This window comes from Oreochromis niloticus, linkage group LG18 (genome assembly GCF_001858045.2).
Source record: "Oreochromis niloticus isolate F11D_XX linkage group LG18, O_niloticus_UMD_NMBU, whole genome shotgun sequence".
Taxonomy (NCBI): Eukaryota; Metazoa; Chordata; class Actinopteri; order Cichliformes; family Cichlidae; genus Oreochromis; species Oreochromis niloticus.
In genome coordinates this window covers 34,007,900-34,034,978 of record NC_031982.2, presented here as the reverse complement: position 1 = coordinate 34,034,978, position 27,079 = coordinate 34,007,900, and the positions used below count along the sequence as shown (strand labels likewise).

Sequence of the window (27,079 nt, the reverse complement as noted above, 5' to 3'; positions counted from 1 at the left end):
GCATTTCTGAAGCCGATCACCAACAAAGCTTTGATTCAACTGAAACCTTTTATCATAAATAAAATCCACATTAGTGCTTAAATGGTTTTTTAATGAAAGCACCCTCACGACTACCCGACTTCACATCTCTCCATGCGTGAGGCGTACGGTCACTGTAGTCGCGCTGACCTCCACTCTGCGCTTTCATCGAGGGTTTGTTTCCTCCTCCAGGCATCGCTTGAACATCAGCACATCTGTGTGAATATTTGCTGCCGTCCTGTCAAACTACAGCAAAGAGAAAATAAACCGCGTCTCACGACCGTGTGACAGATGTGACCGCACAGAGTCATGTGACCTGCTTTACCGATAAAGGTTTGGGGTCAGAAGGTTTAGTGTTTCCGAGCAGCTCAGGATGTAGTTTATGCACATAATCATCACTAATAGCTTTAATGCAGGTATTCATCTCTGGGCCATAACGTACTGCAATACGGGCTCTGAAAGTACTTAAGACAGTATTAAAATTAAATTATACTTTAAAAGAACTTACAATAAAAAAAAAAAAACCCAGATATATAAAGTTATTAAAACAAATATAAAATTACTTCAGTATTAAAATTATTTAGCATAAAAATAATAATTTAAAAATGCAAACTTTAAAAGTATGAATGTTACTGAACGACATTCATTAAGAATTATAAAGTATATAAAATTAGAGAAAACTGTTGAGTAAACTCGTGAAAACGTAAATAAAAAAACGCCATCATGGTCATAAAAAGCTTTTAAATTAACGTAAATTAAAGTATTTTAAATTGAACACAGGTAAAAACAAAGGTAACGACCAAAAGATAAACTAAAGTGAAATCTAGGAATGATTTCATGTTTCTAATTCTTCGTCCTCGCAGGTTCACTCTCCTCGCTCTGCCCGTAACCATCATCAATAATTCAGGCGGCTGTTTCCAGGCGCAGCGGCGAGCTGCTGATCGAAGCATCAACAGTCCGACAGCACGAGCTCGTTACGCTTCTCTGCGGGTAGCAGCCGATCAGCCTTCCCATCAGCCCCTGCTGCTGCAGTTATTTTCTGGAAAGAGTGGAGATGGCCAATTTGACCTCCGACCTCCGGCTGCTGCAAACCGCGGCTCTGTGAATGCTTCTGTTTGTGAGGACGACTCCATGTTTAAACCCACAGTAACGAGCTGACTTGTGATTGGATAACTTCTTTCCCACCCACACACTCAGCGTGAGTGTTGTGTTAGAGCTGTGAGGACGCACAGACTCAGATCCTCAACAAGGAAATAGAGACTAACTGGACATGACTGCGCCGTAACGGAGACGCTGAAACGCCGCGTCCTGTCACAGTCATAATTAAATTAAACATCATCTCGTGCTTGAATTTTCGCTCCAGGGGGCGAGGACGGCGACATAAATAGACTTTTGACAGAAAGTGTCTGAATCTGCGTGAGAGCGCCTGCACTGCTGGTTTCAGCGTGGCGAGAAACACAGCCGAGAGATTTTATACACGTCAAACAATTTATGTCATTTTTTGTATTTCTTTATAAACAAAAACGATGTTTTTATTTTTCTCATCTCCTGTCATGTACGTCGTGTTCCAATGATCAGGCTTCAGGCTGCTGTAAAACACTCAGTTTATCAGGGTTTTTTCTACTCTTGGATCTGAATGATGTCACAGAGAGGGGATACAGCAACCACTCCCACTAGATGTTCAAACCTAATCAAAGCTAATCAGACAAAAACTGTGTGCTTCTTGCATTTATTTCATTTTTTAAATCCGACCGAGGATGAACTGAGGGGCTGTATCAAGGCCTGGAGGAAGACAAAGGAGGATTGTTTTGAATTGTGGGTCATGCAAAGCAGTTCTAAGAGGGGCCAGGAACAACAACAGGTCCACGTGAAACCTCTAAAAACACAACTGCCTGAAACCGGCAAACTTTTTATCAGTGATGAGCCACCAGGACCTGAACTCGCTGCCAGGTTCTGATCCGAGCACCGACCTCCAATCGGAGACCCCAGCAGTGACTCAGTTCCTACGTTGAAATGTTCAGCTTTACAGCAGAAACATGTTTACAGGCTGAACCTACATCAGTTTTGGTCTCTGTGGATAATTTCCACCTTCATTCAAACTGTAAACGCTGGTTTTGGTTGTTACGTAACATATTTAGTCACCCGGGCAGCGTGCGTCCTGTAACCATGTCCTCAGGTGTTCCTCGAGTGCTGATCTGTTGGTGTTCCTGTATTTAGACCGAGCCGACTGTGCTTTGTCCTGCTGAATCACCGAGCTGCAGCTCGTCGTTAATAAGGAGCTGAAAATAGCGCCAACGCCGAGGCGCTGCCCTACAAACACACACCTGAGGCTCTGACACCTTTCCTGTGTGGGGAGGAGATGCCTGAAACAAACAGGAACACTGAGGTTGCTGGTTCAAATCCACTGAGGACTCTTCATCACTGCTCCGCGGGTGCAGGGAGAAAAATGTCCTTTAAGTTTAATGTCACACGGAGGGAGTTTTTAAGGATGAGGCAGCGGGGGTTCAGATCAGAGGAGAGACACGGATCACAGAAATGGGATTTCAGAGAAGAGATGAGGGCCTGCAGGGACACTGATCCCAGACCAGCTGGAGACGCCACATCGGGACCGTTAACCTCGTTTACATACAGCCACTAACGATTCAGCCCAGCAAACAGATTTAAGGTCAGAGACTGAAACTCATCTTTCAGAACAACACAGTTGCTCCTTTAACGCTTCCCACAGAGAGAACATGGACACTGACCCGACCTCCTGTTCCAACCTCAGCTTCTGTTTTATTGCTGTCATTTCTGCTCCATCGTTGGTTTTAGAGGCATCTTTCTCATCTCTATGGCGTCTTACTGTCCTCTGTCACCTTCACAGCAGATATTTTAAAACCCACATTAGACCGTTTCACCTCGAGAAGCTCAAGTCATGGATACGCTCTGAGCCTTAAACTTACAGTGGCTTGCAAAAGTATTCGGCCCCCTTGAACTTTCCCATATTTTGTCACATTACAGCCACAAACATGAATCAATTTTATTGGAATTCCAGGTGAAAGACCAATACAAAGTGGTGTACACGTGAGAAGTGGAACGAAAATCATACATGATTCCAAACATTTTTTACAAATAAATAACTGCAAAGTGGGGTGTGCGTAATTATCCAGCCCCCTGAGTCAATACTTTGTAGAACCACCTTTTGCTGCAATTACAGCTGCCAGTCTTTTAGGGTATGTCTCTACCAGCTTTGCACATCTACAGACTGAAATCTTTGCCCATTCTTCTTTGCAAAACAGCTCTAGCTCAGTCAGATTAGATGGACAGCGTTTGTGAACAGCAGTTTTCAGATCTTGCCACAGATTCTCGATTGGATTTAGATCTGGACTTTGACTGGGCCATTCTAACACATGGATATGTTTGGTTTTAAACCATCCCATTGTTGCCCTGGCTTTATGTTTAGGGTGGTTGTCCTGCTGGAAGGTGAACCTCCGCCCCAGTCTCAAGTCTTTTGCAGACTCCAAGAGGTTTTCTTCCAAGATTGCCCTGTATTTGGCTCCATCCATCTTCCCATCAACTCTGACCAGCTTCCCTGTCCCTGCTGAAGAGAAGCACCCCCAGAGCATGATGCTGCCACCACCATATTTGACAGTGGGGATGGTGTGTTCAGAGTGATGCGCAGTGTTAGTTTTCCACCACACATAGCGTTTTGCATTTTGGTCTCATCTGACCAGAGCACCTTCTTCCACATGTTTGCTGTGTCCCCCACATGGCTTGTGGCAAACTGCAAACGGGACTTCTTATGGTTTTCTGTTAACAATGGCTTTCCTCTTGCCACTCTTCCATAAAGGCCAACTTTGTGCAGTGCACGACTAATAGTTGTCCTATGGACAGATTCCCCCACCTGAGCTGTAGATCTCTGCAGCTCGTCCAGAGTCACCATGGGCCTCTTGGCTGCATTTCTGATCAGCGCTCTCCTTGTTCGGCCTGTGAGTTTAGGTGGACAGCCTTGTCTTGGTAGGTTTACAGTTGTGCCATACTCCTTCCATTTCTGAATGATGGCTTGAACAGTGCTCCGTGGGATGTTCAAAGCTTGGGAAATCTTTTTGTAGCCTAAGCCTGCTTTAAATTTCTCAATAACTTTATCCCTGACCTGTCTGGTGTGTTCGTTGGACTTCATGGTGTTGTTGCTCCCAATATTCTCTTAGACAACCTCTGAGGCCGTCACAGAGCAGCTGTATTTGTACTGACATTAGATTACACACAGGTGCACTCTATTTAGTCATTAGCACTCATCAGGCAATGTCTATGGGCAACTGACTGCACTCAGACCAAAGGGGGCTGAATAATTACGCACACCCCACTTCGCAGTTATTTATTTGTAAAAAATGTTTGGAATCATGTATGATTTTCGTTCCACGTCTCACGTGTACACCACTTTGTATTGGTCTGTCACGTGGAATTCCAATAAAATTGATTCATGTTTGTGGCTGTAATGTGACAAAATGTGGGAAAGTTCAAGGGGGGCGAATACTTTTGCAAGCCACTGTATTTCTGGACTTCCAGGGCAGGAGCCGCAACATCAGCGCACAAAGATGGCGACTGGCTGAAGTCTGACAGTGCCTCAAAAAGCCAAATCTGAACTTCAGGAAACACCACGGTCCATTTCAAAACGTGAAACCACTGCTGCGGGCCAGCCAAACCTTAAATCACAAGACTGGTTGAGAAGTCATCATCTCATGAACACAGGACGTGACGTACTCACTGCAACTTTGATCACTTCCTTCTTTGTGAGATTGATGATTGCTTAGGAGCTACAGAACTAAAAACAAAGATTAGACCCACACACCTCTGAGGAAAAACTCGCTGACCAGCAGGCAGAAAACACAAGTCATCACTCAGAGAGCAAACGTCCGTCAAACTTCTCAAACCACCAATCAGACGCTCTGAAGGTGCGTCTGGCGGCAGGCTGAGAAAACCCCAGCACAAAGGCCACGTCCCCCTGCTGCAGTTATACGCATCGTTTTTCAGAGTTCAGACTGCACTCAGCACATCTAAACACCACCACCACGAAAATGTATAAAACTAACACCTTAAGTGTTTAAGTATCAGTTTAACAACCAGATACATGCAGTGATATGTTCTGTTACTGAACGTCATGGTTCACGTTTAGTTTTTAAACTCATGTTTGTTTAAAACAACATCATCATGTTTTGTTTTTACAGTTTGAAAATACCAATAAATAACTGAATAAATGCTTTTGCCCTAGTACCTTTTATAAACCCAATAAAACAACCAAACACTATGACACAAAGAGAAAGTGCATCACTGAGTAACACATAAACCTGGGATTCTTCAGGTTGACCATGATGCTCAAGGACACAGGTAGACATTTATCACCTAAAAACACTCATAATTAATTTAAAACACTCCATGGATCTCAACAGACAATGTTCAGTTTCTTTCCCTGACTCTACGAAACTACAACTTACAGACTGTCCAGGAACGCAAAGGGCTCAAAATAGCTTCAGTAAGGTGACGGCTCCAGACTTCCAACTGGTGTGGAAAAAAATGTGAAAGTGCAAAAATCAGCTCTGTCTCGTTCAGCAGCTACAGTGACACCACAGGAAGCAGAGAGCAGATCCCACGCAGCATCATTAGCTCTGTCACATTACATGTTAATAATGTGATAAAAATAAACAATCAAAAGGTCAATATGGTCCGGATGCTTTCACATTTCATTCACAGCTCTAAAAACACCAAGAAGCCTGTGTTCAGTTCAAAGTCAGACACCACACACTGCCAGCATAAAGTGAAAACAGTCAGCTGGTAACTATCCTGATCAGTAATCAATAATGGATGGAACTGAATCATAAACCAACCCAAAAATAGGTACGACTTTAAAAAGAGAGAAAGCTTAATTAACCAAAGGCTGAACATTCCAATTAAATTTAATCCATATAGCCTCAAATCACAACAACTGTTGCCTTAAGGCGTTTTATATCGTACGGTAAAGACCCTACATTAACACAAAGAGCAAAGAAAATGTCACGCCAAACTCGCGTTAGGAAAAGTCAAATTTATTTCTAATCCTTATTTTTTAGAAAAGAAACTGATGAGTAAGAATAAAAGACTTGGGGCTGTATATCTCCATCAATTTTTCTTCAATTCGGCAATGATACAGTAAAATGAATGGTTTTACTTTCCCTACAATCACCGCTTCATCATGTCATCAAAGCCGGTTACCAATCTCCGTTCATTAGCGATGCTGCTTTAATGGGGATAAAAGGCTGAAATGATGCGCGAACCCTTCAGAAAAGTAAGTTTTTTACTGAATAAAAAGTCGTCTTTATTATAATATACAAGACGAATTTACCATCGACTCACAATTAATGACAACATACCACTTACTAGGAGGTAGCAGTATTTTTGGTAGAAATCTTACTTTTATAAATGTATCGTCACAAATCGATACTAACCACTTCCTGAGCGGTGCTGTTTTAATGGGGACCAACGGCGGGAATGAGGCGCGGACCCTTGAAAAAAGTGGAATTTCACCTAATTAAAAAGCCATTTGAATGATGAGATGAAAGCCGAATTTAACACCGACTCACTCTTAACTAAACTCGCCCTCCAGTGTGTGCGTGTGTCGGTATTTTATGAGCTTTCTTCAGGCGTTACCTTAGTGGTGACAATACAAATGCAGTCCATCGTTCCGAGCCGGGAGTGAAGCCCGGGAACATCAGCATCTCATCTCCGTCTGTCCTTCCTGCTGAGCGAACTCCAGCCAGGCGCCAATCTTAATACTTCACATTCACTCACTCGCCGACCGACTGCGGTCAGAAATCTACCCAAGAGAGAGAGTGCGCTCACCGGAGAGCCACCTCATCCCTCCCCCGGTCCTCCTCCATACCGTATCCGGAGCTCAGCAGGAGCAGCGCTCAGCGAACCCCGCTCCTCCACACACACAGGCTGCGTTCAGGCGCTGTGGGAAAAACCCATTCCCTCCAAGTTATGACAATAAAAGATTAACACGGGACTATTAAAACGTTTGTATCGTTTGTTAGCGGGGTTACAGGAGATAGAAATTAATAATATAATTTTATCCAGTCAAGTTTTCACTTCAAACCGATCACTGAAACGTGTTTTGACTGGAAAAATACAAGTTTCAGGGTGTATCTGAACGCAACACTAAATACCTGTACTGTAATGATTGCGTAATTGCAGACCAGCGTATTTACTTAACACTTAAAAAAAAAAAACGAAGACATTAAATAATACATTTTGGAGCAGCTTAAATTATGTAGCTTAAGCATTTAGCATATTATAAATATACAGTAATTAAAATCTGAATTTATTCTGTAATAAAGAACTGAGTCAAGTATTTTTACCTTTCAGTAATTACATTTGTCATCAGGTATTGTACTTTTAAAACTAACTAAAAAACTAAAACAGTTTTGATTCAAATATGATGTAAATGTCTCGAGTGAATTCTAATTCCATCACTATGAGAAATCATTACAATTATTATTTTTCTCCCCTGCAGGTTCTAAATGACACGTAGATATTCTGAGCACTCCTTAAGCATGAATGATATCTGCAGATGACAATCTGAGCTGAAATTAGTTTGTACTTATCAGTGAATAATACCGTTTTATTACAAGTGCAACATGACTCTAAAAAGACTCACTTGAATATCGATAAATTTCAACTTGATAGAATAAAACAGTTATTTCTTCATCTCAAATAATCATGTGAAATAGTGACTGATATATGACATATGATATGTGATATGTGACTATTCCCTGATATTTTCTACATTAAACAAAGTCTGAAATTAAAAAAAAAACAAAACAGCTGAAACAGCAGTATGTCTGACATTTTTACATAAAAAGGATTCATGAATAATTTTTCTATCAATCAGCTAACTGAATTATGGACTGATGACTGCGCTGTAACCATCAGTGTGTTTTAAAGTGTCCCTGAAGCGCTGTGACGTCCTACTCGACAAGAGACCACAAACTCATCTTGTCTGAGTCAGACTGTGCTTCGGCTTTTCCTCTCGAGGTTTGAAAACACGCTAACTGCTGCTGATGACATGTATGACTCAACGCCAAATGCTCGTGGAGGTGGAGGAGGAGCACCACTGTCCCTCTCAGCAGGAGCAGGAGCAGGGGGAGGAGATGAGGCAGCGTGGGCGTTTGGCAGGTGGGAATCTTTCACAGCTCCATGAATCCGTCATGTAGCTGCGTCGCGTCTCATGCGTGTCATCATCATCATATGGCGTGTTTCACACCTCGACATTAACACAGAACAGGAAGTGATGCGAGTGGCATTTTCCACAGAACAGCCTGCCGGGCTTTACGTTAAAGTGAGGAGCTCATTTGCCCTGAAGAGAAATGGTTATTAGTGTTTTTGTACTTATTCTCCAAGCAGCTGAGAGCATCAGAGCGATCGATCAGAGTTTAAATGAGCTGCAGCAGTTTAATGTCTGACGTGCAGCAGCAGAGAGAAGCATTCATGCCTGCATGTTTGAGCCGTGTCTTATAATTCACTGAAGAAAAGTTTGAAAAACCTTTATTGAGCTGCTGTGGCCCACAACTGTGTTTAGCATTGGATTTTTTTTATTTCACAGTAATATGAAAAGAATAGTTTAACCCTGCAGTGAAGCTTTAACAGCACCTGCCTCAGGCGTGGACATCTAAACCCCTCAGCAGCTCCGTGGTCGTCACACATCATGAACGTTATCAGTTAAAGTCACAGTGAAAAGCTTTGCTGGTTATTCTGAGGTACACGAGGACATACGAGCTCTCTGTGACTGCTCTCTGCACAGCCAGCTGCCCAAGCAGCTTCAGCACTGTGGAAACACTTCAGGTAAAGTCGAGATGATGTGAGTTTTATTCCACACTGACTGTCACACAAAGCGCCTCTGAAACACCACTTGTTCACCACCTGCTCACCAGGTACACATCAGTGTTTTTATTGGTCGATGAGCGTCTTACAGGACACGCTCACAGTTCTCCAAGTCTCCGCCTCTTCCTGCAGTGATGCCGTGACTCTGTGGGTTCAGACCACAGACTGTAAATAAAAGATGGATGCAGTTTCCAGCTGTGCAAAATGAAGCCAGTGCATTCTTCTGAATGTCCAGCAGGGGGCGCCTCCTCTGACTGTCAGTAATCCTCTGACCCTCGAGCCTGATCATCTGATCCTGATGAGTTCATGGTCTCAGTCGCTGCTTTCAGGTGTCATTAAACACAACACAGTGCTGATTGTTTTGTTCCTAAAAAGACTACAAAGAGGGAGATGCTCATTGGCTAACAACTTGTGACTGAAAGTCATTAACCAATGAGCATACAGTACCCTTCAGTGTCAAGTTTGCGGCTTCAAAAACCAGACTTCACTAAGGCTACGTTCACACTGCAGGTCTTAATGCTCAATTTTTGTCTGCTTGTTCACACTACAAATAAAATGCGACAGCAAACGCGCTCTAGTGTGAACGCTCAAAGCGGCCCGCATGCGCAAAAGAAGATGTCACACACAACGCGCTCTGTTTAGACCCAGAGCAAACAGTATTGTTTGACTGATGGCCCTTAATATAAAGACTTCGGACTTTACGTTTCCCAATTTTTGCTTTAAATTATTCTGTTATTTACATAATAATGTAAATAACCTAATAATGATCCTTATTGCTGTTTTAGAGGAGCGGTGCTTCAAAGGATAGCTGCAGATTTCTGTCAGAATCTGCAGATTATACAGCACAAATAAAATGTTCACGTTGTCTTCCCAACAGTTTCACTGACATCTATGCTGGATGGCCAGGAAGCGTTCACGATGTCTTCTCCGGCGCCGATAATTGGCGTCTGTCTTGTGTCAGTGACGCAAAAGACGGATTTAATGCGACATGACCGTTCACACAGCAGTCGCTTTCTAAAACATCAGATATGTATCGGATTCAGTACCACATACGAAAGTGACCCAGATCGGATTTGTGCCGTTCACACTGTCATACCATGATCGGATATGAGTCGCATAGGGTCAGAAAAATCGGATTTGATGCGCTTTCGCCTGCAGTGTGAACGTAGCCTATGAAACAGGTGATGCCGCGATGGCTACGTCCATCTGTTTTATACAGTCTGTTTCCACTGCAGCTGAGAAGCCTCACCTGTTAGCAGGTGTTCTCTGCCTGCAGCCTGATGACAGTGAAACAATGTGGGATAAAAAGTGAAGTGAGCCTTGTTAGATGGTTTGACTCTCACTGAGCAGCAGCCTCAGACCACAGCTTCATGTTGTGTGAATTATTAACTCTTTCCAGGCCGAAGCTCTGAGCCGCTGCAGCCTTGTGGTGAATAATGTTTGCTTATGGACGAAGCTTCGCAGGTAGATTTTGCATAAGTGGGTCACGCCGATGTGAGGTCAGAAAGTCCCCTGGACGACCTGCGACGCTCAGAAACGTACAACACTGAGAAACACATGAGGATGGTATTTGAAAGCAGCATGAGACACACAGGAGCCTGAACAGGCGACGCAGGACCGCAGCCTCACAGAAACCTGAACTGAAATCCACACGAACCACCACCACGAAGGTGCTGAACGCCAGTACAGCTCCAGTCTGTCTGAGGGAGGCCTCGCAAGGCTCCTTCACAATAAAAGCTCCACACATGCAGACTCAGGGGTCGGGAGCAGGCAGGCGCTCAGCCTGGCTGCAGGGTCAGAACCAGTGTTTTTAATGGACTCTCTCACTAACAGCTCAAAATGTAAAGTTGACTCATTTCAAACACTAAGCTACTTTTTATCAGCTGATATTTGAGAAATGCTGACATGAATTCAGTGAAGTTTGAACATCTATTTGCTCAGTTTGAATAAAATAAGGAAGTGAAATTCAATCAAAAACAAACATGAACTGATGGAAGAGTTTCACTTCAATTTACGATTCATTTGAACATGAATGTAAATGAAAATGTGCTGCAGATCTGAAATACAGGAACTAAAATCTACATGCATGCAGCTGCGCAGTGCTAACAAACAAACTTCTGTTACCGTATCCTGAGTTTAAAGTGAATTTTTAATCTGTATCATTTAAAGAGATTAAAAGCATCAGTAAAATGTTCTTAAACACATTTACTGGCTGCTGTGAACAGCTCTATTAAATCTACTGTGTTTCTATTGTGCTGTGGGTAAATAGATCTATTTCATCTGGCTTTAGTTTGAGACCCTCGGCCAGTTTTAATCCAGGTTTAACACTTTAAATGATTTTAATATCACTTCAATCTAACTTTGATTCACACGGAGCTTCTGTTGGAAACACTGGTTACATTTTAGGTTTGTTGTTACAGTAAAGTGAAGCCTTTCAAAGCACCAACTGTTCTCAAAGGCACCTCATATAACCGCAGAGTAACAGCTCACATGCATTTATTAGCTAGCTGTGATATTTAAATGTGAAACATGGTGTCATTTTTATTTTTGCTTGTTTTGTACATTTATGGTCAGAGCGAAAAGAAAAGCTCGTCAAACCTGATTCGATGTATAAACTCTAAATGACTGAAGGAAAAAGCTGTTCATGTATATCTGTTAATAAAGTTTTTACCACATCAGTGACAGCTGTGCGTTAGTGTGCGTGGGTCTGTGTGCGTGCAGCTCTGAGGACCGGAGGTGTACCGTTCAGACCCGACAACATGAACCAAAACGAATGAAGCACGATGAACCCACGACCCCTGAACACAGCACAGACAGCCTCGACGTGCCGCCGCATTCCTGCTGATAGAAATATTTAAACACTCTGTGAGACCAGACGTGAAGATGGAGGATCAAAACTAAAAGAGCGCAGCTTCAGGTCAGAGTTTATTTAATGACGAGCTCTTTAACAGCTCAAACGCCGACCATGAAGCCACGGCTCGTCGGTGAGAGCTGCGAGTTTGTTTTATGAAGTTTTATTGATCGCTGTTAACAACGATCCTCAGACTTCAGCTCTGGTTTCACTTTCATCCAAACTCAGATCAGCATGAAAGACTCAAAGCGACACATTGAGGCCGTCTGGGCGAACCTGACCCCTGACCCCCAACCCTCTGATGGCCCAAAAAAAGCACGAGGACTGGATGGGACATGCGGCGAAGGTGGACAACACCAACAGCCCCTCCCACCAACAGCAGGGAGTACTTACTTGTCCGTCACAGCCAGGCGGGCGCTTGGCCTGCGCCAACGTGTGGAGGATTTCGTTTAGGAGGGGGGAGTCCTACGGGGGAGCATGAGCGTTTACAGTCGGGAAAAAGAGGAAAGAAGAAGAAAAGCATTCATCAAACAACACAGCAGGTTCAAACATCTCAGCCAGCGTCAGGTTTCTGCTCCTGTTTGTGCTCTGATCTAAACAGAAGTTGATGCATACGCCCTGTCCTCCATCTCTGAATGCTGATCATCAGGTGAAATATGTCCACCTCACACTGACGCATGTTTGCCTTCATTCATGCATCTGCAAAGAACTGAAACCCAAACAGGTCCACTCACTGACACGTGTCCCCGCCCTGCAGCAGCATGTTATGGTGGCTGGCAGAAAACTCCCAGGGTCATTATGGCTGACTTCACATCTACCACGTACAGTCTAGAAAACAAAGTCACGTGACCCGTTCGATCTGTTCTGGAAATAAGGAGCCAGTTTATTGGCTCCTGAGGATACAGACGGAGTACTGATCACCTGGCACTGCAACCAGGTCAAACAACCAGGTCACCTTTACACCCATGTGACCCAAACCCGGGTCCTGGACAGCTGAAAGCACAGGACTGAAAAACCAGGATGAACAAGCTCAGTCAGGCTCTGGAAAAGCTCCTCAGACAACAAACAGACTGGATCAGACGGGAGAAAACGAGCAAACAGGAAGGCGAAAGACGTTCTGGAAAAGCTTCTCTGACACGTCATTTTTAAATTCGGACGTTTTCCTTTTTGGTCTTCCTCAAAGTGAGAAGCGCGATGCCTCACTCAGGAAATCCAGGCTTGGCTTTGCCTGAAGAGAGGAAACAAACAGTTAGCCGGCTCCATCAGATGAGAACCGTAACCTCCACTTAACCTCGCATACCGAGCATCAGAGTAAATCCTGAGCGCGCATCAGCTGTTCGCAACCCTGAACGCTAACCTCAGGCCAGCCGTGAGCGGATGAACGTCTCCGTCCACCTGCCCGAGCGCACAGCACGGGAATAATGATGCATTACATCCAGACTCCAGCTGTTTGCCACGGCAACCTCTGCAAACTTCAGCTTTAACCCCCTCCCAAAAAATCAATCTCATACAAAGACACAAAATAACATTTTCTGGATTATACTCCAATTTCTGGCTGATCCCATCTATTATGAAAACATGGGATTAGAGCGAAATGAAAGAAGCGCACAGAGGAGGCAGATTGCTCCGTTTGGTTTCATCTTTTCGTTTTCACTAACATAATCGCCGGCTTTCACGTTTCACATGTTGGCGTTCACCACAACGTCCCAAATCACATCTTGGAGACGTGTTTGTGCCGCAGACAGAAGCTCAGCTGAGCTGAACGCAGACGCACAAACACTCCCAGGTCTCAGGATTTAAAGCACCAACCAAACACAACCCGCCGCCTCTGCTCTCGTTTTTCAGGAAGAAGAGAAAAAAGAAACTTTACTGAGAATAACTTTAAAAGCATGTGAAGCGTGCAGACTGATGGAGATCGCTGACATTAATCTCTCACTTTTACCAATAATCAATCGATTGTTTCAAATTATAAGACGTCAGAAAACTAAAACGTCAGAGTCGCCACTTTTATTCTGTCTTTTTTTTTTTTTTACCATTTTACCCGCAGACTCAGGTTTTCTATTATATTGAACATTTTCCATGAGTTCTACTTTCAGTCTTTATTTTATTTGACTTCGTGACCCATTTGTTTTGGTTTTGTGTGATTTTATCTTCTGTTCTGTGACGTTAGATTTTATTGAGCTGCTCTATTGTATTTCCGATGTTTGTTACAGACTGTGGATGTGCTGCTTTAACTCTGGAGTTTCACAACATCTGGAATAAAACAAGTTGTAGTTTGAGGGTTCAGCAGCTCTGTGCTCAGGTCTGCACACACACATTTGAATAGAAAAGCAGCACAAAGATCCATTTTGCAGGCAAAATGACTCCAATAATCAATTGATCAATTATGTCTTTGATCAACTGTGAGAACAGTGTGAGTTGTTCACGATGTTTTCCAGCTGCCATGTCCACAATGATCAACACGAGAGTGAAATTTCAGTAAAACCTCGGGCTGTTTTTAAAGTGAGAAGTTTAAACGTCCTCACAAACGTTTACGTCAGATCAGCACAAAGACTGGAAACTGGAGGAAATTTGTTCTTCTTATATTATAGAAAGTAACTTAAATCTGGGGATTTCCAATCAATAACAGTTTGATGTTCAACATTGTTTCTGTTTGATTGTTGAGATGCATGTTTAAAAACATCAGACAACAACAATCGTTTGTTTTTTCCTTAAACTGAACGTCGTTTGGATTTTCGAGTGTGGCGGATTCATGTTAACGAGTTCACTTTGACTTCAGGGACTAACGAGGGGATCAGTTTTAATCTTTTCTGGTCGTTTTATAACCAAACAATCAATAAACTATTGATAAAAATAAACTGCCAGATGGTGATGAAGTGTTACTGATGACAGTTTAGATAAAAATCATGTGGAGGGAAACAGCTGGTGGTTTTTGCCTTCCACACACCCACACACCCACACACACACGAGCTCAGCGAGTCGAACACACACACGCACAGGATGAAACCAGCAGCTCCGCCTTTAATAAGTTCGGATGATCTCGGCCTCGGGAGGCGAGTGAACCTCCACGAGCGCTCACACACATAACCGTCGTTTTCACTTTCCTCGCTTTAACTGCAACTGTAGTTTGTTCTTCCTCAGGCTGCTGATCTGAATCTGATAAAATCATCATCATCACCGTCCTGTGGACTGGTGAAGGACATCTGACGCCATCGTGTGCTCCCACACAAACGTTGTCTTTTAGCTCAAAGCTGCTGCAGACGCGCACGACATTTAATTCATGATCAACAGAAAACCTGCAGTTCCTCCAATGTCCACCGGAGGCTCCAGCAGCGAGAGAGTTCCCACAGACTTCACAGCAGAAATAAAAAATTCACAGCCTGATACAAAAACCGCTTAAAGGTTTACAGTTTGTAGTTTTAGGGGCGTGGCCTCTTTGACAGGTGAATGGTGACACAGGTGGTCGTAGCTGCTAGCTGGCTCCCAGGCTTGAGCTGTTATTTTGGACTGTTTTAATGACATCATCTGACCAACAGTATGGTTACTGCACTAACAGACGGTCCAAGAAGTCTGAGCTCCAGATTTAGTGAAATATAACATTTTAAATTGGATGTTAGCATTAATTAGCACCACTCCATGTCTCTGAATGCAAGCTTGCTAGCATTACCAGGTAACTGAGCATTTAACTACCTATATGTTCACTTCTGGCTCCAAAAAACCAACATGGTGGCAGCCAAACCGCTAAGACCGAAGACAAAACTAAAGGGTGACATCACTGTGGTTACGTCTATATTTAAAACAAGCCCAGAAAAGTAAACAGGAAAGAAAAGAAGGTTTCATTTTGGCTTCTACAGTGACAAACGCCAAAATACCAACGTGTCATTCTCTATTTTTACATCTCTCATTTATGAGTGATGACTGTTTCTGTCACTGCCAGGAAATACCAAGACATGGCTGCTGTAACTGGTAAACAAGACAGGAAGACCCAGCTCTTATTTCAAAATAAGAGCAGGAGGAGTGATAACAGAAGGCATCCACACACTGACTGAGGGCTTTTCTTGGCTTTTAGGAACCGACCGTCCACAACCGCTCAGCGTAGCGTGAGCTAAAGATGCATTCATGCACTTCAGTCATTTTCTGGGGCTTTTTGGAAATCAGATGCATAAAAATGTATTTCAGCTCCTGTAATTTTAACGTTCTGGATAAAATAGTTTCATCACAGTTTTTGTGATTTTTCTTTTGAAAGAAGAAAACCGATGCTTTTACTGAGGCTCCAAGCAGAAATATCATTGCTGCAGTGAAACGAGTTGCTCATCAGCCCAAACTAATCAAACCAAAAATGCTGTGACCAGGAGTTCGACCCGTTTGTACCCGTCGAGGAGCCGGTGCTGGCTGGAATCCTGCTTTTCCTCGTTTAGTGTGAGCGGGGAGCAGATGGCGTCAGTTTGTCCATCGAGCTGCTTCACGAATCAAACGCAGCTTCACTTTTCATCCTGCGCGGTCTGAAAGGTTTGATCTATTTTTACCGTTTTCTATTTTTACCAACGGTCGGCGTCTCTGCTACAAAGCAGCAGGAAGCAGGAAAAAGAACCCGAGTGTTGGTGGCACTTCCTGTCCTGACAGGTGGAGCGGCAGCTGTCAGCAGCTGGAGTTCTTACCTCGATGCTGGTGCTAAGGCTGGGCAGCGTGTCCGAGGTCACCGTTGTACTTTGAAGGCTGGAGAAGTCCCATAGGTTGACGGGCGCCATGGGGTCCGCCCCCTTGGCAGACTCCACCCATCTCTGACTGTCCAATAAGGTCACTTCGTAAAACTCCTGGATATCTGCGAGGACAGAGAGATAGGCGATTGGTAATGGAGTCGCTTTAAGCCTCATTTATTTTATTTATCTTTGACTGATGGACTCTTCCCTTGCTCTTATTTTGAAGGTTCAGTCACTGAAATAAACCTTCGGTTTAATTCATTTTGTCATTTCCTGTCTAACAGCTTGTACGTCCTTTGCTCTCCCTGGCGCAGGTCGCAGGTGTAATTAGAGTAGAAATAATTTTATTCAATCAGAATAAAACTGAAATCTGATCAGTTTCCACAAGCTTCTGCTAATTTTTCACAATAAAAGCTTTGATAAGAAGTGAAAGGTTCCTGTCGCGTAAAACATTTTAGATTTGAATATTCTCGGAGCTCACGGAGCGGGCAGAGGGAGGCCAGAGTGCAACACAAACACCGACCCGACACTCGTCAGGGTCACGACCCCGAGTTTTGTTCAATATGAGGAGGAGGTGACACACAGGAAACGGCTTCATCAGGCCGACATTAACGCTCAGTAAAAGTACAGCACGTGACACGTTTGGAGGTTTTCCTCTGCCAATAAAAACTTCATCTTTTTACAGAAAATGGTGCTCACGCTTTAATTTAGTGGTCAGAATCAGGTTTCCACAGGTGAGTCACCTACTGATACACACCTGTCACACTCAAGGAAAACTTTTCTCTGAATATTTTTACAGCAATGAAGAATAAAGCAAACAAAAAACACTGAATCTCAGATGGAAATCTTCCTGCTCAGTGACTCGTTTCACTGTTAAAGCAGGAGTAAAAGAATCAGACAGATGAGCAGTTTTAAAGCAGAGCTTTTCAAATGTCCTGTTTTTAAAGAATTATGAAACGTCTCCAAGGACGATGACTTTAACCTAAACTAGCATACTCAGCCCGTCCATGCTTCTGCCACACTGTATGGATGTATATGATTGGTTGTTTTATTAAGGGCGACCGTGGCTCAGGGGATTGGGAAGCTCATCTGTAACCGGAAGGTTGCCGGTTCGATCCCCCTGCTCTCTCTGTCCTGGTCGTTGTGTCCTTGAGAAACACACTTTACCCTACCGCCTACTGGTGTTGGCCAGAGGGGCGCGATATGGCGATATGGCAGCCTCGCTTCTGTCCGAGCTGTGGCTACAACTGTAGTTTGCCTGCACCAGTGTGTGAATGTGAGAGTGAATGAATAGTGGAATTGTAAAGTGCTATATAAATGCAATCCATTATTATATGCAGACGTTCCTGATGAGGCCACAAATAATGCAACTTTGAGCTCAGCGGGTCAAACTGCTGCAGCGAGTGACTAACGTCAGCTTTCCCTCCTTGACTCAGCCTGACTGACGGTGTGATTGATATCATGACTGCACGTTCAGATGTTTACAGTAGGCTGTTATTATAAAAAGCTTCGCCCTGGCGGCCACATCCAGCGAGCTGTTTTTATATCCCGAGGCGCGCTTGCAGCGAGCGGATCTAAAATAAACGGGCTTTCTTTGGCTCGCCGTGGCAGCTGACCGCCCAGCCGGCACAGATGTTTCGCCCTAAACCATCAGATCACCACTTCAACAGCTCCTCGGGATGACCACTGGCCTTTAAATCTCTGGCACTCCCCGCCGTCAGCCCGCAGCGGCGTCTCGCTGCCTGTTAACCCTTTCCACACAAATTTCTAACGACCTCAAAAAGTACAGAGCTCGGTAAAAATGTAAAACGAGTGCAGCGCCCGGATCGATCTGAGGAAGCTGAATCATGACAAATGAGGAATTCCAAACATCCTCCGGGCTCCTCGTGGCTTTACAGCCTCTATTTTGGAGCTCTGGCACATTTGAGTGCTATAAATAAAACAAAAAGCAGCTCCGCCATAAAGTCTCCTACTTTTACACCCAGTGGAAACTTTCATTGGGTCCACATTTACAATCCAAACCAATCAAATAAAAGCTGCTGCAGCTCCACCTCTGCAGACCGTCGCCTGTCGAGAGGCAGCGGATCACCTTCAAACTTCCAGCTCTGCTCGCCATCTTACCCACTGCCACCCACCTGCATCCTGACCCACCCCCACAGACCATTCTCTGCTTTTCCAGCACATAAAGAAACACACGACTGCTTTTCACAGACAAAAATCAAACTTGTATTTTTTTAAACTGTTAACTGTTTTCTCAGCCTCTCAGCTCGTTGCCTCTGCAGCCTTTAATGATGGTGTTATCTGCTTTGTAACCGTCCAAAATAAACTACGTTCTTTCTGAGCACTCAGGAGCTTCCTGTGCTCTGCTCTTTCACAATAAAAGCCTCTACCACGACTCACTGAGAGCACAGCAGTGCCACGTGGAGCTGCAACATCTCTAACCTGCAGATTCATCCTCACCCGGGACGAACTATCACATTCTTTGAAAATATCACAACTATCACTTGAGGCGACTTTTGTTGTGATTTGGCGCTATATAAATAAAATTGAATTGAATTGAATTGAATTTATCATCAGGTGTGCTTCATGGGCCGGTCGGTCACATGACTGAGAACAACATGGAGCCAACATCAGTGGAGGAGAGCGCTGTGATTTTCACTGATATGACTGCAGCTTCTGTAAAAGCCTTTGATGACTGAAAATAGCCTCAGATATCAGCGCAGATGCTGATGCAAGAACTAAAAATACAAAGTCGCCTCTTTGTTTCCACAACTGTGTGAACTGTGTTCATCTGCAGCATCGTGGCCCCAAACTGAAAAGTCTCAGCAGCAGCTGGATCCCATCAGGCTGCCACACTCATGACCCCACAGGGTGAAGCCCACCGACCGTTTTACCAGTGACACCTTTGGCACTTAGTGAAAGACTTGACGGTGGAGATCCATCCACACTTTAAGCTCAGCTAGCGTACAGACACTTTACGGTTGGATATCTGCTGATGCCGAGCCCCACAGTTAAAGTCATAAGCTGTGCGATTTACACTCTGTGATAAATCTACGCTGCGGGCACGTCATTAGCCGCAGACCGACACCTCCCTTGAAGAATAACTACACGTCGTCTCAGTGCAGCGCCTGTGATTGGCCTGCTCAGTAATTCTTGGAAACTATCAGAAAGGATGTGAGGAAATGTACGAAGAAATGGAAAAACTTGTTTCACTCAGAACAAACCGACCACAACAAACAGCGAGGACGCCAGAGGGAAGAAGCTGCAGCGTTTTGTTTGTTTCTAAATCACCAGGACGCGACCACGAGGTAAACAACACACGACACACCGGCATCAACACCGGGGTAGGTTACATCGTTGGTAAATGGCCTGCATTTGTATAGCGCTTTGCACATCCAGTCATCCACACATTCACACACTGGTGATGGCAGCTACATTGTAGCCACAGCCACCCTGGGGCGCACTGACAGAGGCGAGGCTGCCGGACATTGGCGCCACCGGGCCCTCTGACCACCACCAGCAGGCAACGGGTGAAGTGTCTTGCCCAAGGACACAACGACCGAGACTGTCCGAGCCGGGGCTCGAACCGGCAACCTTCTGATTACCAAGATAACAGATCAATACACAGAAGTTATTGATGAGTGAAATAATCCTGAAGAGTCCAGCAGATGAAAAAGGAGGTGCTCTCAGTCTCACTGTGTGTGCACCTCCTCACACACAGAGTGGAGCAGAGGGAGCTTGTTTCAATCGGAGGAGGAACGAACTGAGACAAAGAAGGATTATTCTTAGCTGAAAAAAAATCATCCAAAGCTCAAGTCCAAGAATCAAAATCTTGAGCTGGAAATGAGAGAAATTAAAGTTGGAGGATAAAACTTTCACCAGTGGATGTCAGCAGATTGCAGCCATTTGCTTCTGCTTTCCTATTGTTCCTAATTCAAGCGCATGCGTAGCTACATGCTACAGCAGCTGTTATAGGACAAACATGTTTCAGAGAGATCGAAATCATTACATTTAAACTCCGCCCCACAGCAGCCGCAGCCACCCGCCATGTTTCTAACACCGTTTGTAGAAACGCGATGGATCCACCCAGGAATTTTTCACCATCCGTGGAACGCCGTCACTCGACTGTTTACCTCAGCTGTGAATGCCGGCTGATAAAAATCCAGCTTTCTTTCCTCTGGGAGAGGCCGTAACACTTTGTTCCTCCAGGCTAAAGTATTCCAGTATGACTGAGGAACATGACGACTGTGTTTTTAATAGATTAATTATAAGTTGTTGTTAGCTAATGCATTAGTTTAATGGCAGATTTAATTACATGCGTTTGTATATTAACTGTTTTTATGAGTATACTCACTTTTTCTATTAACCTTAATAACATTTACTGACCGTTCCTTTAAAGACAGCAAAGTGAAAGATACCATAACATTATAACGCTGCCCTGCATCACTGTGCTAACACAGTGACAGAGGCGCTGAGCGTGAACTGTGTGCAGCATGTTGCAGTTCCTCCTGCAGAGACCAGATGCTGCACAAAGTGTAGATTTAAACAAACAAATACAGAGAGAAAGACAAAGTTGGATTACAGGGAGGTGGAGGTCACCATGAGCAGGCTACACGGATTAAACGATGAAATATGGAGACGAATGACGAGAAATAAAAACCAGAAATGATGCTCAATGTCAGGTCTGCTTTTGTTTTTCCAGCCAGGGCCCCCTAGAGGCTGTAACATACAGCATACACTACTCAGCATCTAGCTTCAGAGTCCTCCGGACAGCTTTAATTTCATTGGTCCCCGGGACATAACCTGCATGTGCACAGTCACTGATCACATTTCATGGGAAAATCCTTTTCTGAGTATTTAGTTTCCAGATTTCTGTAAAACGAACCAAACTGTTAAACTGAGGAGAATCTAACAGGTCTAATCGAGTGCAGTTTGCACACACTGACTTTCACCTGCACTTAAAACCAGCTTAAGCTGCTTCTTTCACTGAAGTGTTTTTATGCAGCTTTTTTATTCTTTAAACTTAAGCAGTGCAAACTGAGCCAGAGTAAATGAAAGGATCCGGGGTCACCTGACCGTGTGAGCGCTGGTTTCCCTGCTGTCAGTCCGTCTGTCCTCAGGAGACGACCTTAAACACGGCGCTGAATTGATGCCCAATAAAAGAGAAGCCTCTGTGGAATTGTGGGAGACTCGGAGATCGTTTTACAGTGAAACCAGCGAGCTGCTTCCCAACTTAGAGCTTTCTGTTTGACAGCCTCTGCGGTCACAGCAGAGGCTGTCAAACAGTCTGCAAGACGAAGGAACCGCAGAGAACCTGAACCTGGAAACACTGCAGCAATCTGGGATTGTGCAAAGGTTTCTATGACCTGCCATTTCTTAAAAGCAGGAGTTGATGAAAGGTTCAGAATTTAAACACCAGAAAGAAAATAAAAGTATAGTAAAAAACACCAGAGACTCCCTGATTTCAGTCAAACATTAAACTCTTCAAAGATGCTCAACCTGAACAGCGTAACCACAAAGATGATGCTTAGTTTTGTTTGTTTTTACCCGAGACTTTCTCTGCACATTTAAGGTTTCGATTATTAACCGAGACTAAAATGTTTGAAATCTGTTTGAAACTGAGCTTAAACGCTCGGCGGCTGCAGGACTGCAGAGGACCTCTGTGTGGTGGAGTCTGTACACACAGACACAAAGGACTTCATAACTTTGATAAAACAGCTCATGTCTAAAGGCAGCTCCTAAACAATAACAAAGACCAACTTTATCCACACTGTAGGAACCAGGAAGCATCTGAGTTTCTGGGTCGCTGCTCTCCAGCAGCTCAGCAGGAACCTTTACCTGGTCCGTACCTCAGATTATGGGATGGTCGAGACTTTGGACTATTCAAATAATCCGTTAATCAAAATGTTTAAAAAATAGTTTATGCAAAAATTTCTTTGACTGAGAAGCAGAGCAGCACATCATCGGCCTAAATGCAAAAACAAACAAGTTTAATAAATCGAGTACACGGTGAATAATCCACAGGTCTGAGATTTCCACAGTGGGACGTTCCAAAGAAGTCACAGATCAGAGTTTCCTCAGACGTCTTCAGCTCTCATTTCTGACCTGCAGGACTGGGACTTAATTAAAACCAGTTGACAGATAACTGGCCCATTGACTGTGATCACATTAACCAGTTAGACTGAGTAGGACACAGCAGCGTCTGTTGTCCGCTCTAAGACCACGCCTGTTTAGACTGCAGTCGCTATCAGCACGACCACAAAGCCTGACGCGAAACATGCAGCATGAACTGGCCACACCCAGAGCTCGCAGAGGTCAGGAGTGCCGATCAAACACTGATTAATCTTCTAAATCCCACCGACGACTACAAACGGCTAAAAGCGGAACATTGGAAACCATCTCCAGGTTTATGAATCTCACTCACAGCCTGGAAACAGCCGCAGAGTGACAGAGAGACTTAGAGTCGCTGATCCAGGGTCAGATTTGTCACAGCAGAAACAGAAAGACGAACAAATAAACAGTTAAAAAGCCGAGAAAATAAATATTAGATCAAACTGATGAAATACCGATGCTCCCTGAAAACTCACTCATATATATTTCACCTTTAACATCATGAAAAATCCCTTTATTCTCCCTGCATGCCCTCATGTTTACTAATAAACATACAAACATTTGGGGGTTTGAGCCTGTTTGTCCTCCTCTTGCTTGCTGTGATAAGATTGATGTGACACTTGCCCACTCCACGTGTTTTTCCTTTCATTTGTCACACATCTGCCTAACAAACAGGTTACTGCTCAGCTGAAAGTCAAAGCTGTGCCCGTGTGAGGACGGGCAGCACCGTCGTGTTCATTAGGAGCCTCGCGCTGAAATACGACTCACACTAAACGTGTAGTTCAGTGTGTGAGTGTCTTTCAGCTGTTTCACGTACAGTAAACCCCAAACACTCCACTTAAACAGTTATTAAAAGCTTTAAAACTGGTTCCTGATTGCAGGAACGACATCACGACTATTAAAACAACCCACAACAACCTGTTTCACAAGCCTGAACATGACACTGTATGTTTGTAATGAAACCATGTACATCGTGATGTAAACACAAAGCAGTAAATCTGTGTGTCCACTCGTGTCTTTAAAGTAAAAGCTCTCCCATCACACACAGAAACACTCCTCCACTCTCACATTTCAGCTGGAGAAACACCTTCCTGTAGTTTCAGAATAAGAGCGCTGCCCCATGACCCCTCGGTAAGGCTCCTCAGTGTCGCCTCAGCTGAAGGCACGGCTGTGCTGAGGTGCAGCTACAAGTGGGCCGACACCCTCACAGCTTCCAAAGGATGAAACTGGGCTTGATTTTGAGGAGAAATAATCAGATAATTTCCATGTTTCATAATGATGCTCAGAATAGCATCGTTGGGTGCCGCTGTGTGTGCCGCCGTGAAGATCGAGTGACGTCGGGACGATCGCAGAGGTCCAGATTATAAATGCAACATCGAAAGCTTCACTTAAAACTGATCTGACTCAACACAAAATATCCTGACACGCCTTCAGAAGCCGTCGCCGTGTTATTCCCATGTGTCACAGCCCGAGGCCTCTTAAACCTGCTGAATTATCACAGCTTTAGTCACAATTTGTTGTGTTGAACACTTCATTGTGTTTCTTGATGCTACCTGTTCTGACCCGTCTACCCGACATGATGTTTGTGTAATGTACGTTTGGTTTGAAGAGGTCCAATTTCACTGCAGGCAACTGCAAGTGACAAATAAAGCTTCATCATCATCATTCCCCAAATCACAAAAAACAACAACTGCGTTCCCAACTACAATCAGAGGAACCTGGATCCTTGAGGCAGACCTGATCCTCCAAACGGACTGGTGAGAACCATCAGCAGACTCGAGCTGGTTTGGATAAAGGCGTGGTTTGGACAAACTCGCAGCATTCACAGACGTGACCGTACACGTTAAATCTGCAGCTGTGTGAGGAGATGAAGACGTGGAGATTTCCTGTGTTTAATGTTCAGTGTGTGGTCCTCACGGCTTTAACAAAGGAGGGGCAGAATTATCACACAACAAACTGAGAGGTGATGGAAACGTTTCCTCTGCCAAACATTCAGGAAGAGAGAGAGTGTTTCTAACGCTGCAGCGATGAGGAAATGTTCCGTTTGGATTATCAACGACACGATCGGGAGCAGCTCGGGAAGCACCATCGCTGAACTTCCTCAGGATTTAAATGAGAAGAGCACAATGACCAACTGTTCACGGGCAGAAACTCAGCAGCTCCACATTCACTCAGAGTTGTACAAACATTTCTTATTTCAGGTTGTTTTGCATCTGCGAGGACACCAAATCTCCCATGTTGCCAAATCCTGTTATGGCACAATCTGTCCAAACATTCCCGGATCAATGACTCGGATCTTTTCCATTATTCCTGCTAACAAACAGCAGCACATCAAACCAAATATATAACCACCTTTTCCTGGAGGGAACCTAAAATATCATGAATGCAAACCCGACATTAACTCACATCAGTTATAAAATACTGAAGATGCGTTTAAAATGTTTCCACTTTAACAGTTTTCAATCTATTTAATCAAAGTCCAGGGAACAAAAATCTGTGCAGTGTTGTTGGGAAATTATTTTAGTTTTGGTCTCTCAAAGCTCCATTTTCCAGTTTGTGAAATACTCAGAAACAACCAGAAAATCCACAGTTTCCATCTTATAACGTGACATAAGTTGGATGCTTTTCCTTCCACCAGGTGAGCCTTTCTGAGGCGGGAATATCTTGGTTTAATTACAATAATTATGAGCTGCAGTTTCGACCTTCAGCGCTCGAAACCTAAATTCTGGGGCAGCCAAAAGCAGCCGAGCTCAGAGCGGCAGCAATTAGCAGAATAACATCCAAATCTTCTGGGCTGAAAACTCGATGTTGGTTTATTAAATTGAAAAGATTCGTGGGATGCCATCTGTTTCTGACAGAGGAATCAAGCCGGTCTGAACAGAAAGAATGAGAAGGAAAACAAACTGAAGCTGGCGGCTCGCGCTCTCTGCAAATCAGCGGCAGCAGCGAGGGGGTGGGGGGTGGTGGATTATGAACCGGGGGTAATCGTCGTGTCCACAGAGGGATTACACCATGCTCGGCCTGCTGCACACGTCTCCTTTTGGTGAAAGGGGGGGTTGGCAGATTGGAAAACTGTGTGGCAGAAATCCATTTTTCCATCAGGGATGCTGGGACGTCAGGGTGAGCGTGACAAACACGCCCAGGCCTCGGGCACACAGAGCCAGAGGAAGGAGTTTGGGAAGAAGCACGGCAGCGTCAGTAAGACGGGATGAAGGTGATTATTATTTAAAGTCATGAGTCACGATGACAGAGTTCAGCTTCTTAACGTAAACTCCAGCTCAAACTCCAAATAATGGTGGTAATAACAGATGCAGGCACTCGTTTCATTGGCCCGCAGCTGCTCGAATGAGAGGTGATTGGTGGATGAAGGCAAACGGCAGGTGGAGCCGATTCTCTGACCGATGCTAAAGCACCGCAAGAAAACAGGAAACGGCGTTAAAGGAGTCGAGAACGACTCAAAACCACGGCGGTAGTTTTATTCATTAACACGAGGTTTCTTCATCACACCTCAGAGACGACATCACAGGAAGTCTGTATGATGCTGAGGTCACGTGACACATGCTAACGCTGCTTCCACAAAAATAACTGCTACATGCAATGACTATTTGCCTTCTGAAGATTAGCAAAACAATCCAGACAAACTGACTTTTATTTTCTTGCTCCTCATTTCCTTCGTTTTGTGTTATGAATCAAACGCACCTCTTTGGAGCAGCTTTCACTTCTCTGTAAACGTCCAAACTCACTCGCTGCTTAGTTCAGCTCAAGCTGAGGGGGACGAAAAAGGAAGTAAAACTCTCTCCGAGTCTGTCGACGACGTGATGTTTGCAGGTCTTTAGTGGGGGCCGGTGGCGGATCCTCCCCTGCACAGGACCCAAAACTCCCTGCCAGACATCCCTGTGACCCCGCCCCCGCCCCATTGTGCTCCATTTATTTATTTATGTCTAAGTAAAGTTGAGGAATTTCCCTGTAAAAAGCCACGTTTGAAAAGTCATTCAGCAGCACAGTGAGTGTTAATCCAACACTACTGCTCCTGATCGAGCATTTGACCTTTCTTGGATTATACGATCATACCAGGTTATAATTCTGCTCGAGCCGCTGTAATTTAAAACCGCGGCGCAGGCGTACGCCTTCTACACTGGGATTCATGCGCCGAGCAAAGCTGCAGCCTTTTGTTGAGGCACAGTTTCTGCTCTTCCTGAATGTTCGAGCTTCTAATGATGAGCCGAGTGGAAGTACGAGCAAAGCTCATCTCAGAAGCCCCGTCCACATTCTTACGAGGGGCAGCCAATGAAAATAAAGTTAGCTTAAATGTAGGGATGAACTGATTAGCTGCCCAGTATAAGACAAAAAAGGATTATTTTGAGTTGTAAATCATGCAAAGCTACCCTAGGAGTGTCCAAGAACACAAATGTGAAGCTGTAAATGAACAGGTGAGGACCACCAACCTGCTCTTCAGCCAATCAGAGGAAAGATGGACAAAACACAGACCGACCCACAGAGCATCTCA

At 44.3% G+C, this 27,079-nt stretch overlaps 1 protein-coding gene across 1 annotated transcript in view; it reads right to left on the bottom strand.

Moving 5' to 3' along the window:
- The window catches only part of LOC100697840 (discs large homolog 1-like protein), a 104,742-nt gene that overhangs the window by 66,640 nt on the left and 11,023 nt on the right, over positions 1-27,079 (bottom strand). The window contains 2 exon segments of the mRNA XM_013266627.3: positions 12,155-12,226; positions 16,420-16,583. Coding sequence (XP_013122081.2) covers positions 12,155-12,226; positions 16,420-16,583 — 236 coding nt within the window.